Here is a 14,346-nt window from a genome sequence, read left to right as displayed (position 1 = left end):
GTATGAGACCCTTATACTCGTCATAACATTATTTAGGCTTTATTAAACTCTCTAATTACAATTTATACAACCACTGAGGACACTGTGGTAAAATACAGTTGAAGTCGGAAGTTTACATACACTTAGGTTGGAGTCATTAAAAGTTGTTTTTCAACCACTCCACAAATCTCTTGTTAACAAACTATAGTTTGGCAAGTCGGTTAGGACATCTACTTTGTGCATGACACAAGCAATTTTTCCAACAATTGTTTACAGACAGATTATTTCACTTATAATTCACTGTATCACAATTCCAGTGGGTCAGAAGTTTACATACACTAAGTTGACTGTGCCTTTAAACAGCTTGGAAAATTACAGAAAATGATGTCATGGCTTTAGAAGCTTCAGATAGGCTAATTGACATCATTTGAGTCAATTGGAGGTGCACCTGTGGATGTATTTCAAGGCCTACCTTCAAACTCAGTGCCTTTTTGCTTGACATCATGGGAAAATCAAAAGAAATCAACCAAGACCTCAGAAAAAAAATTGTTGACCTCCACAAGTCTGGTTCATCCTTGTAAGCAATTTCCAAACACCTGAAGGTACCACGTTCATCTGTACAAACAATAGTACACAAGTATAAACACCATGGGACCACGCAGCCGTCACACCGCTCAGGAAGGAGACTCGTTCTGTCTCCTAGAGATGAACGTGCTTTGGTGCGAAAAGTGCAAATCAATCCCAGAACAACAGAAAAGTACCTTGTGAAGATGCTGGAGGAAACAGGTACAAAAGTATCTATATCCACAGTAAAACGAGTCCTATATGGACATAACCTGAAAGGCCGCTCAGCAAGGAAGAAGCCACAGCTCCAAAACCGGCATAAAAAAGCCAGACTACGGTTTGCAACTGCACATGGGAACAAAGATCATACTTTTTGGGGAAATGTCGTCTGGTCTGATGAAGCAAAAATAGAACTGTTTGGCCATAATGACCATTGTTATGTTCGGAGGAAAAAGGGGGAGGCTTGCAAGTCTAAGAACACCATCCCAACCGTGAAGCACGGGGGCGGCAGCATCATGTTGTGGGGGTGCTTTGCTGCAGGAGGGACAGGTGCACTTCACAAAATTGATGGCATCATGAGGCAGGAAAATTATGTGGATGTATTGAAGCAACATCTCAAGACATCAGGCAGGAAGTTAAAGCTTGGTCGCAAATGGGTCTTCCAAATGGAGAATGACCCTAAGCATACTTCCAAAGTTGTGACAAAATGGTTTAAGGACAACAGAGTCAAGGTATTGGAGTGGCCATCACAAAGCTCTGATCTCAATCCTGTAGAAAATTTGTGGGCAGAACTGAAAAAGCGTGTGCGAGCAAGGAGGCCTACAAACCTGACTCAGTTACACCATTCCGGCAGGATAGATGGACCAGAAATTCACCCAACTTATTGTGGGAAGCTTGTGGAAGGCTACCCAAAATGTTTGACCCAAGTTAAACAATTTAAAGGCAATGCTACCAAATACTAATTGAGTGTATGTAAACTTCTGACCCACTGGGAATGTGATGAAAGAAATAACAGCTGAAATAAATAATTTTCTCTACTATTATTCTGACATTTCACATTCTTAAAATAAAGTGGTGATCCAATTCCTTACAAGGATTAAATGTCAGGAATTGTGAAAAACTGAGTTTAAATGCATTTGGCTAAGGTGTATGTAAACTTCCGACTTCAACTATATATGGTAAAAGAAAACACTTGCTCTCAAATGTTAATTGCTCAGTCGTCTCATATTATACAATAAAAGAGATGCTCAACACTCAATCACGCACGTGCGCACGCACGCACGCACGCACACACACACACACACACACTGTCAAACCCACACACTCGCAACATACACACCCAGACGCACACTGCAAATGGATAGATATGAGAGAGAACATGTTTACACATTCACGTAAAATGACACCGTGACCTCAAATATTTACATATGTATTTTAATCCCCCAGTGATACAACATTGTACATAAATAATCTATCGGACAACTAACAGATGATTCCTCCAAATCTATCTGACCTGAAACGTTTCATCTCCCTCTGCATGAGTTGTGTCAAGATTGCCAAAGTTAACTCCAAGTTACCTCAGATAACATCTTTTTTTTGTGTATTTGTTCATTTTATTAACCAGAATCATGATAATGTATAATCACTCCTGTTTGACATCAGAGTGCCTTGAATAATTTTTGGTTACACTTAATACCTGTGTATATCTACATACCCCGGGAATACGGTATGCCGCCCAAGCCTTTTAAATACTAGCAGTGCACTTGCTGATTCTAATGAGCAGTGGCATGGCGTACAACTGTCCTCTGGATAACAGCTGTGGCTGAGGACATGCCAGCCACTTCACTTTGAGACACTGGATTGGGTTTCGTGTTGGTGTTAGAGTTAGTTACACTATATGTTTTTCTATGAGCAACTTTGGTCTCAAGAATCGTGTTCTCTTCTCCATAAATATTGTACAGCAGCTGTTTGAGAAAGAAAACAAGGATATTACTGAAGTGACGCCTACAAGAGAAAAGGAGAATGTACAAAAACATGTTTGCGTAAATACCTTTTCTGATGTAGGCTTATGAAAATGTGTGTCCGTTGCAACTAAGTCCTCCAGATATGCAAGCTACCGTACACAACGAGCAAAAGAGACATGCGGCAATTGGAATGTGTATTTAACGATATTGACTAAATGTTGTGCCTCCCTGCCTACTGCTTCCCTGCCTGCGCAGTGCTTGTGGTCTGTCTAGGCACTGAGTGCACGGAGACCCTATCAATTAGAGTCAGTACTAATGCAGAGCATGTTTCCAAGCTAGCAGCATCTGCTCCTCTCCACCAAGGCGACCTCCTCCTCCTCACTGAAGTTGGGAACAGCTGGGTGGTTTAGTAGTGGGGGAAATGGAACCTCCCGATGCATAATTGCGGCTCAGAAAAGGGAAAACTATGGAGAAAAAGGCTCATAATGAACATCTGATGCATTTCGCCACAAACCACCAACCCACTCCTTCGTATTATACAGTTTCCCAAATTACAATAATTTGATGCAGTCGCAGGCATTTTCACATTTTATTCCTCAATTGAATCATCAATGAATCAATTGATGGTTCTCTATACAATTGCTAAATGGGATAATTTCTCTGCGTTTAATTTTTTTTGACAGATCTCACTTCAATAATAGTAGCTTTTTCTCTTGAACATCTGCTGTTGTTGTGTTTTCTGCGTTTTATTAAAAAAAAAGTGCATTCTGTTCATATCTGACCATTTATCGTTAGCCAATGGGACGGATGCCTCTGGCTGCACCTTTGTTGGGCCGGGCTGATCTGTTACACCATCAAATGGGACACACGGTTTACTCTAGTTCAGACATCTCACCGTGAAGTTTACAGCCTGAATACATCTTCCAAACTCCTACTTTGCTTGAAGAATACTCTCTCTACAGGTTAGGCTCTGGAAGTTTATTGGTTGAAATTGGGAGACATTTCAGGTCAGCTATCTCCGTTGCAAATTGTTTGGAAACCTCTACCCAGCATGCAGTTCTGCCCTCATTGGGATTAGGAAAGGACTCAGCCACAGTTCCTGGCGAGCACAGATAGGGAAGGTGGTGAATTAAATGAAGAAAGATGCAGGTCTGTATAGTTTACCTGAGTCTTGTGCTTCCTTTCTTCCATTAGCCATCTGCAGCCCATAAGCCCTCTCTCTCTCCGGAGTAACCTAACCCTAACCCTCTCTCCCTCCGGATGATAAGAGGGGTTGATGGCATGGCCTCACTACTCCCTAGTACTCCGCCTCAAATTAGACTGCAGGGACAAACAAAGTAGTTCTTGATTTTTAGATTTCCCCACGGGTCTTTTATACAGAGTAGGGATGAAATGTTAGACACAGGCATTCCTTTCACAAGTTTGAACTCCTAAATGATTCAATTGTCTTTTGTTTTCTCTTTCAGCTCCAGTCAACCCTCACTTGAGTAAGTATCAGTCCTACGAATGGACTCCATAACCCATGGCAGTTTGATATTTAATAAGACAAGCCAACCATAATGTTTTAATTAACAACGGCCAGAGATGAAGAAAAGGTTGGGTTTTTATGTTATATACCATTTCTATGGTATACACAGTTTATTCATGTTAATTATCCATCGCAATACACAGGTCCTTAATAATGTCAAAAATGAAATATTTCCTATTAATACCATGTTCATAATGCACTATAAGCACATTTCATAATTGTCAATAAGTTGTTTGAAAATGCATGTCTATCTCAGTAGTATCTAAGCTATAAGACTCCTGAACAGCTAATCAAAGGGCTACCAAGACCCCTCTTTTACGCTGCTGCTACTCTCTGTTTATTATGTATGCATAGTCACTTTAACTCTACCTACATGTACATACTACCTCAATTACCTCGACTAACCTGTGCCCCCGCACATTGACTCGGTACCCGGTATCTTCTGTATATAGCCTTTCTATTGTTATTTTACTGCTTCTGTTTAATTATTTCTTACATTTATTTAAAACATTTTTACTTATCTATTTTTTACTTAACACTTTTTTTCTTAAAACTTCTTAAAGTGTTGTTGGCTTGTAGGTAATCATTTCACTGTAAGGTCTACCTGTTGTATTTGGCTGATGTGACAAATCAAATTTGATTTGGACTGGCTGATGCCAGCATCGTTTAAATTAAAAGACATTTGTAACGAACTAAATCTTACTCAACTAATAACTATACCTACCCGTCCTAATCCAAAAGACCCCCCAAAAATGTACATTACTAGGCCTTATCTTAACAAATACACCTCATAAATATATAGCTAGTGGGTTATTTGCAAATCAGTGACCACTGCCTTATTGCATGTATCAGAGATACTAGGCTAAAAAACCCTGACCCCCGAATAATTCTAAAGAGAAACAATAAACACTTCTCAGAGCAAGCCTTTATCCATGACCTTTATTATTCAGAGCTTTTATCCGTAAACTGCATAATTAGCATTCTCTTTCTATTCCTACATTTTTACCTTCATGGCTGATAAACACGCTTCGTTAAAGCGACAGGGTAAAACATTGAACTAATCCTTGGTTCTCCTGTGATTTGAAAATCCTTTTCCTGCAAAAGAATCAAGCATGGGCCTTGGTGAGGAAAACTGGTGAAACAGCTGATTGGCTGCTTTTTAGGCAATTGAGAAATAAATGGACGGGAGGAATAAAAAAGGCAAAATCTAGGTATTTTCTTGATGCTATGACAGAGTCTGCTGTTGATCCCTCTAAATTCTGGAAAACTGTTAACTCACTTAAACAAGGAAACTCCTTGACTTCCCTGCCGAAGAAAATTACATCGGAATCTGGGATCATCAGTGACGAACTGAAATTTGTGATGTTTTTAATAAGCATTTTATTTCTGCTGGTTTTCTTTTTGAAAGAAAAAATGGCCAACGCGATCCTGACCGGTCTATTGTTTCAGCCCCTTGGCCTGTGGAAAACAGTAAGCCTGTTTTTAATTTTCCAAAAAGTCACAGAAGATGAGGTCTTATCTGCACTATCTGCTATAGATTCTAAGAAATCATTAGGCGCTGACAATCTGGATCCATATTTACTCAAGTGTGCGGCACCTATTATTGCTAGTGCAGTGACGCATATCTTTAATCAAACATTAGTGGTAGGAAAGATTCCTAAAGCTTGGAAAACAGCTTTTGTTTTACCACTCCTCAAGGGAGGTGATGGTAGTGAATTGGATGGTAATGAAATGAATCTCCTGTTTGGCTAAAATTCTAGAGTCATTGGTGAATAGGCAACTACAATCTTTTTTAACTGTTAACAATACTCTTTCTAGCAATCAATCTGGCTTCAGACCTAAACACAGTACCACTACAGGAACTGTACGTGTTGGAAATGATATTACTAATGCCCTAGATAATAGAAAGTACTGTGCCGCCTTGTATGGATTTGTATGAAGCTTTTGACACTGTAGACCATGCGATACTTTTGGATAAGCTGTCGTTAATAGGACTGGGATCGGATTCCTGACGTTGGTTTCATGACTATCTAAAGGATGTAAGTCAGGCTGTTAGAGTCGACGGCATCCAGTCGGAGCAATTGGAGTTGGTTAAAGGGGTCCCACAAGGTTCTATACTTGGTCCATTACTGTTCACTATCTACATAAACAATATCGGTGATGGGGTAAGAAAGTGTAAAATTCATCTTTATGCTGATGACACTGTCATGTACTCTATCACTTCAACGGCTGATCAAGCATTATCACAATTGGAGACAGATTTTAAGATATTACAAGGGTCTTTTTTATAGCTGAAACTTGTTTTAAATGCAAAGAAAACACTTTTTAAGATTTTTAATAGGTTCAAAAAGTTGGTTGAAAATACACTTTGCAATACAATACAATTGCAATTACGAGCTTAGATGGCTCTCGAATTAATTAGGTCTCTGCATATAAATACTTAGTGATATGGTTGGATGATAAACTGTCTTTTAAAATGCATGTTGACGAACTTTGTAAACGGCTAAAAATCAATCTAGGCTTCCTCTATAGAAACACGACATGTTTGTCCCCAACAAATAGAAGACACATTGTGCAATCTACTTTTATGTCTGGTATAGATTATGGGGATATTATCTACATGCATGCTACGGCATCAACTAAATCGCTGGATGCTACTTATCATTTGGCACTTAGGTTTATTACGAGTGCTAGCTACAGAACTCACCACTGTGTTTTATATCAAAATGTGGGTTGGACTTCGCTGTCCATAAGACGAGAACAACATGCTCTCGTGTTTGTCTATAAAGCACTTCTGAATAAACTACCTTATTTATCATCACTTATCAACAATATAATTATAATTCCTAAAACCAGGTCTGAAGCATGGATTACACTTGAGGCCCATGCGATTTCCACAGAGTTGGGTATGGCTGTCTTTTCCTGTTACGCTCCTTGCCTATGGAATAGCCTGCAGACTAAACTTAAACTTCAGACTCTTGTCCCCCTTGCCCATTTTAAACATTTATTAGGGGATTTTTATTCTTGTATTGCTTGTAACTGCTTCGGGTAATGCAAGTTCTTGTGCTGTTAGGGGAATAACCTATGTGTAAATGTAATCTGCTGCTGTATTTTTTTAGTGTTATCTGTGATCGTTTTGTTTGTCTTGTGAAGTTTCTTAATCAATGTACCTAAACTGTATGTGTAAACATGTATACGCAGGGCCCAGCTGTAAAAGAGACCTTGGTCTCAGTCTGTGTTCCTTGTTGAAATAAAAATATAATAATAATTTGATTTGATTTAAATGTCTTCTCTGTGTGTCCTCCCAATCAGGAGAGTTCCAGTGTAGCTTTGAGGACGAGGCCGTGTGTATGTTCACCCAGGACAAGACGGATGACTTTGACTGGACCCGACACAGTGCTGCCACCAGAGACACCAAGTATACGCCCAACACAGGGCCCAGCAGTGACCGAGTGGGCTCCAAGCAAGGTTAGCACACACACCAATGTACAGTCGTGGCCAAAAGTTTTCAGAATGACACAAATATTAATTTCCACAAAGTTTGCTGCTTCAGTGTCTTTAGATATTTTTGTCAGATGTTACTATGGAGTACTGAAGTATAATTACAAGCATTTCATAAGTGTCAAAGGCTTTTATTGATAATTACATGAAGTTGATGCAAAGAGTCAATATTTGCAGTGTTGACACTTCTTTTTCAAGACCTCTGCAATCCGCCCTGGCATGCTGTCAATTAACTTCTGGGCCACATCCTGACTGATGGCAGCCCATTCTTGCATAATCAATGCTTGGAGTTTGTCAGAATTTGTGGGTTTTTGTTTCTCTACCCGCCTCTTGAGGATTGACCACAAGTTCTCAATGGGATTAAGGTCTGGGGAGTTTCCTGGCCATGGACCCAAAATATCGATGTTTTGTTCCCCGAGCCACTTAGTTATCACTTTTGCCTTATGGCAAGGTGCTCCATCATGCTGGCAAAATTGTTCATCACCAAACTGTTCCTAGATGGTTGGGAGAAGTTGCTCTCGGAGGATGTGTTGGTACCATTCTTTATTCATGGATGTGTTCTTAGGCAAAATTGTGAGTGAGCCAACTCCCTTGGCTAAGAAGCAACCCCACACATGAATGGTCTCAGGATGCCTTACTCTTGGCATGACACAGGACTGATGGGAGCGCTCACATTGTCTTCTCGGGACAAGCTTTTTTTCCGGATACCCCAAACAATCAGAAAGGGGATTCATTAGAGAAAATGACTTTACCCCAGTCCTCAGCAGTCCAATCCCTGTACCTTTTGCAGAATATCAGTCTGTCCCTGATGCTTTTCCTGGATTCTCAAAACTTTTGGCCACGACTGTACCGTTACATGCATGCACACTCTCACCAACACAACATAACACTGTGCTCTCTATCTTTCACCCAATTTCTGCATTCTGTTCTGCTCTCAAGTAGTTGTAGAGCACTGCACAGGCCTGAATATTAAGTCCTACCCATGCCCATGACGCAACCTTCAGGCCCTACCCTACCCAGGCCTGATTGCTTCTGTCAAATTTAAGGCCCTGACCTGCCCAAAATCTGAAATAATTTCCTCCATTAGTAAATCCATTAGCTGCTCCTCTCTGTCTGTCACTCACTCCCTGCGTGCAGCTCGCTCTGCATGCGCTCTGCTCATGGCGGCTCTGTGAGTATCCATAGCAAAGGCTCCGCTTAGGCTGCTCTCCTCAATGAAGAGACATAAGAGAGAGCTGTTAGCTACGTTTAGTCACTAAACTCAGACAAAACTCAAGGAACATTATTATTTATGTTAAATAATCTCTCCTGTATTGTATTTAATGAGTTTGAAGTACTTCTGAAACCATTTTATGATCTTAGTCAGATATGACTGTACTGCAGCAGCAGAGCACATGCAAAATGTTAGTGATCAATTTAGTGATACCTCAGCCCTTCTCGTTCCCTAGTTATTGATGTTAAAAAAACAGGCCTTACTCACTGGTGTACAATGATGAGATGACATATCAGGAGGTCCAACTATAGTAAATAGTCATATCGCTAAATCAAGTTGCTGATTATTTGCATAACGTTGGTACTTTCTCAACTCTGGTCGCCAAATCTATAGTTGTCAAATTAATGAATTTCTACTTGTGTCTCCTTCCATTGAAAATGACTGATTTCTAGTTGTTAGGTCACAATTAGAATCGTTTGTCAGTGATGGCCTGACAGAAAAACATAGAATAATTGTTGTTTGACACTGAAATTACAAAAGGACAGCCTCAGTCTGTTGCTTTAGCCAGGCCAGTATACATGGGTGTTTATGTGGAAAACATTTCAAGGACATTTATGCAACTGCATTGATGAATGGAAACCATGTTTTAAATGTACTTCCTATTGTCTCCATGTTACCTACAGTACTGAAAACCATGCATACCATGCTATGGGATGTGAAACATGGGATGCTTTCCCGAATAGAATCAATAGATCTCTTTCTTAATACAGTATTTTCACAAAGCAACACAGAAGTCAACATAAAGAGTACAATACAATGTAACTCTGAGAAGGCCACTTCTGGGAAGTGTTCATGGTTCTTGCTTTGTACAGTGTTGCCATGGTGAGGGGGGAGGGTGGTTCTGATAGATTGTTTCTGGTGGTGAGCCTCCAGCAGGACCGGGAGGTCAAGGACAGTGTTCAGGTTTTGTTAAATCGTCATATACACATGATCTACGTAAGCACACAGTGCAATGAAATGCTGACTTACAGGTTTACCTCTCAACAATGCAACAACAATAAGTGAATAAAAGAGGAATAAAAAGCTCAATGAATGAAAAAAGGATCAAAATTCAGCAAAACATATAATGCAAGAAGGCACACAAACGGATTGAAGTGCTGAAGGCTAGTAAATACAGCCAGTTTAGCTGAAGGCTAGTAAATACAGCCAGTCTAGCTGAAGGCTAGTAAATACAGCCAGTCTAGCTGAAGGCTAGTAAATACTGCCAGTTTAGCTGAAGGCTAGTAAATACAGCCAGTCTAGCTGAAGGCTAGTAAATACAGCCAGTTTAGCTGAAGGCTCGTAAATACAGCCAGTCTAGCTGAAGGCTAGTAAATACAGCCAGTTTAGCTGAAGGGTAGTAAATACAGCCAGTCTAGCTGAAGGCTAGTAAATACAGCCAGTTTAGCTGAAGGCTAGTAAATACAGCCAGTTTAGCTGAAGGGTAGTAAATACAGCCAGTCTAGCTGAAGGCTAGTAAATACAGCCAGTTTAGCTGAAGGCTAATAAATACAGCCAGTCTAGCTGAAGGCTAGTAAATACAGCCAGTCTAGCTGAAGGCTAGTAAATACAGCCAGTCTAGCTGAAGGCTAGTAAATACAGCCAGTTTAGCTGAAGGCTAGTAAATACAGCCAGTCTAGCTGAAGGCTAGTAAATACAGCCAGTTTAGCTGAAGGGTAGTAAATACAGCCAGTCTAGCTGAAGGGTAGTAAATACAGCCAGTCTAGCTGAAGGCTAGTAAATATAGCCAGTTTAGCTGAAGGCTAGTAAATACAGCCAGTCTAGCAGAAGGCTAGTAAATATAGCCAGTTTAGCTGAAGGCTAGTAAATACAGCCAGTTTAGCTGAAGGCTGGGAATTATGGGGAGGTGGGCGGTCAGGCTGTGTGTCCACCGCGGACAGTAGTCTCAGAGCTATGTATCTACACTACTGGTCAAAAGTTTTGGAACGGCTACTCATTCAAGGGTTTTTCTTAATTTTTTTACTATTTTCTACATTGTATAATAATAGTGAAAACATCAAAACTATGAAATAACACATGGAATCATGTAGTAACCAAAAAAGTGTTAAACAAATCAAAATATATTTTGTATTTGAGATTCTTCAAATAGCCACCCTTTGCCTTAATGACAGCTTTGCACACTCCTGGCATTCACTCAACCAGCTTCATGAGGAATGCTTTACCAACAGTCTTGAAGGAGTTCCCACATATGCTGAGCACTTGTTGGCAGCTTTTCCTTCACTCTGTGGTACAACTCATCCCAAACCATTTCAATTGGGTTGAGATCGGTTGACTGTGGAGGCCAGGTCATCTGATGCAGCACTCCATCACTCTCCTTCTTGGTCAAATAGGCTTTCACAGCCTGGAGGTTTGTTGGGTCATTGTCCTATTGAAAAACAAATGATAGTCCCACTAAGCCCAAACCAGATGAGATGGCGGATTGCTGCAGAATGCTGTGGTAGCCATGCTGGTTAAGTGTGCCTTGAATTCTAAATAAATCACCGACAGTGTCACCAGAAAATCACCATCACACCTCATCTTCCTCCTCCTCCTCATCCTCCGCCCCATCGCCTCCTCCGCCCCATCTCCTCCTCCGCCCCATCTCATCCTCCACCCCATCTCATCCTCCTCCTCCGCCCCATCTCCTCCTCCTCCGCCCCATCTCCTCCTCCGCCCCATCTCATCCTCCTCCTCCGCCCCATCTCCTCCTCCTCCTCTGCCCCACCTCCTCCTCCTCCTCCGCCCCATCTTCTCCTCCGCCCCATCTTTTCCTCCTCCTCCGCCCCATCTCCCCCACCCCATCTCCTCCTCCTCCTCCTCCGCCCCATCTCCTCCTCCTCTTCCGCCCCATCTCATCCTCCTCCTCCGCCCCATCTTTTCCTCCTCCTCCGCCCCATCTCCTCCGCCCCATCTCCTCCCCCTCCTCCTCCTCCTCCGCCCCATCTCCTCCTCCTCTTCCGCCCCATCTCATCCTCCTCCTCCGCCCCATCTCCTCCTCCTCCTCCGCCCCATCTCCTCCGCCCCATCTCCTCCTCCTCCTCCTCCGCCCCATCTCTTCCTCCACCACATCTCCTCCTCCTCCACCCCATCTCCTTTTCCTAATTTATTCCTCCTCAACCTCCACCTCATCTCCTCCTCTGCCCAATCTCTTCCTCCTCCTCCTCCGCCCCAGCTCCTCCTCCGCCCCATCGCCTCCTCCTCCTCCCCATCTCGTCCTCCTCCTCCACCCCATCTCCTCTTCCTCATCTTATTCCTCCTCCTCCTCAACCTCCACCTCATCACCTCCTCCACCCAATCTCCTCCTCCGTCCCATCTGATCCTCCTCCTCCTCTGCCCCATCTCCTCCTCATCATCTTCCTCCTTCTCAACCTTCGCCCGATCTCCTTGGCCCCATCGCCTCCTCTGCCCCATCTCATCCTCCTCCTCCTCCGCCCCCTCTCTTCCTCCTCCTCCGCCCCATCTTGTCCTCCACCTCCTCCACCCCATCTGATCCTCCTCCTCCATCTCCGCCCCATCTCCTTCGCCCCATTGCCTCCTCCGCCCCATCTCATCCTCCTCCTCCACCTCGACCCCATCGCCTCCTCCTCTGCCCCATCTACTCCTCCTCCTCCACCCCATCTCCTCCTCCCCTGCTCCTTCTCCTCCTCCTCCTCCTCCGCCCTCATCTCCCCCTCATCATCTTATTCCTCCTCCTCCATCTCCGCCCCATCTCCTTCGCCCCATTGCCTCCTCCGCCCCATCTTGTCCTCCTCCTCCTCCGCCCAATCTCATCCTCCTCCTCCACCTCGACCCCATCGCCTCCTTCTCTGCCCCATCTACTCCTCCTCCTCGCCTCCTCTTCTCCTCCTCCTCCTCCGCTCCTTCTCCTCCTCATCTCCTCCTCCTCCTCTGCTCCTTCTCCTCCTCCTCCGCCCTCATCTCCTCCTCCTCCACCCTCATCTCCTCCTCCTCTCTGCTCTGTGTCTCTATGGGGTGTAGTAGCCATGATGGACATCTGCAGCGCTGCAGGGATGGCTGTGACATTTCCTTTAGAGAGCGGGCAGCATTATGAAATATGAGTGTCTGTCACTACCTGCCCATCGACGTATGCCTTAAGGGAACTAGCAGTAACCATTCCCCCAAAGTACAATCTTCCGCAATGCGATCCACTCGTTAAATGCCAAAAGCCCCAGCCGTTAAAATAAACCAATTAATCGGGGATACCTTTGTTTAAGTGTTTTAGGGCATGTTATGATGGATTATGTCAGAAATAATGCATTGCTTTTAATTATCCAAGGCATTACGATGAAACACGCGGCTCACAGTTTCCCAACATTCCTTGCTTTTTAAAAAATATGATTGGTATCCACGAAGAAGGCTTGTATTATGGATTGCACTGTATACAAGGTCAGACAGAGAATTGCAGTGCAGAAACCTTTCCTGATACCAGAACAGTTTATGGCCTGCTAACGGCAGTGCCTAAGCTACAAACTTGGAGCAGTTATTATAGAGACATGAACTCTGCCGTTTGGTTTAGAATTCTGATGTTCTCTCCATTGCAGTGGAACACCAGCACATCCGACCTGGGTTGAAATAGTATTTGTTGTCATTCAAATACTTTTATCTTTAGCTGTGCTTGCCTGGCGCAATGAAACCAATAATCCAAAAAAGTGCAAAGCCAGCCCTTCTGGCATTCGAGACAGACTTAATGAAATGATCAACGTATTTGAAAGTAGATAAATATTAATGGAACCCAGATCGGAATCACAATACCATGACAGAGAGGGTTACCATGGCAGGACAGAGAGGGTTACCATGGCAGGACAGAGAGGGTTACCATGGCAGGACAGAGAGGGTTACCATGGCAGGACAGAGAAGGTTACCATGGCAGGACAGAGAGGGTTACCATGGCAGGACAGAGAGGGTTACCATGGCAGGACAGAGAGGGTTACCATGGCAGGACAGAGAGGGTTACCATGGCAGGACAGAGAAGGTTACCGTGGCAGGACAGAGAGGGTTACCATGGCAGGACAGAGAAGGTTACCATGGCAGGACAGAGAGGGTTACCATGGCAGGACAGAGAGGGTTACCATGGCAGGACAGAGAAGGTTACCATGGCAGGACAGAGAGGGTTACCATGGCAGGACAGAGAAGGTTACCATGGCAGGACAGAGAAGGTTACCATGGTAGGACAGAGAGGGTTACCATGGCAGGACAGATAAGGTTACCATGGCAGTACAGAGAGGGTTACCATGGCAGGACAGAGAAGGTTACCATGGCAGGACAGAGAGGGTTACCATGGCAGGACAGAGAAGGTTACCATGGCAGGACAGAGAGTGTTACCATGGCAGGACAGAGAGGCTTACCATGGCAGGACAGAGAAGGTTACCATGGTAGGACAGAGAAGGTTACCATGGCAGGACAGAGAAGGTTACCATGGCAGGACAGAGAGGGTTACCATGGCAGGACAGAGAAGGTTACCATGGCAGGACAGAGAGGGTTACCATGGCAGGACAGAGAAGGTTACCATGGCAGGACAGAGAGGGTTACCATGGCAGGACAGAGAAGGTTACCATGGC

At 43.5% G+C, this 14,346-nt stretch overlaps 1 protein-coding gene across 1 annotated transcript in view; it reads left to right on the top strand.

Moving 5' to 3' along the window:
* The window catches only part of mdga2a (MAM domain containing glycosylphosphatidylinositol anchor 2a), a 212,315-nt gene that overhangs the window by 181,769 nt on the left and 16,200 nt on the right, over positions 1-14,346 (top strand). The window contains exons 12-13 of the mRNA XM_014210233.3: positions 3,974-3,994; positions 7,348-7,503. Coding sequence (XP_014065708.3) covers positions 3,974-3,994; positions 7,348-7,503 — 177 coding nt within the window. The remainder of the gene's footprint in view (positions 1-3,973; positions 3,995-7,347; positions 7,504-14,346) is intronic.

This window comes from Salmo salar, chromosome 01, assembly GCF_965601325.2.
Source record: "Salmo salar chromosome 01, fSalSal1, whole genome shotgun sequence".
In the NCBI taxonomy this organism is placed as follows: domain Eukaryota; kingdom Metazoa; phylum Chordata; class Actinopteri; order Salmoniformes; family Salmonidae; genus Salmo; species Salmo salar.
Note: the sequence above shows the minus strand (reverse complement) of the source record. Positions and strands in the feature narration are given on the sequence as shown.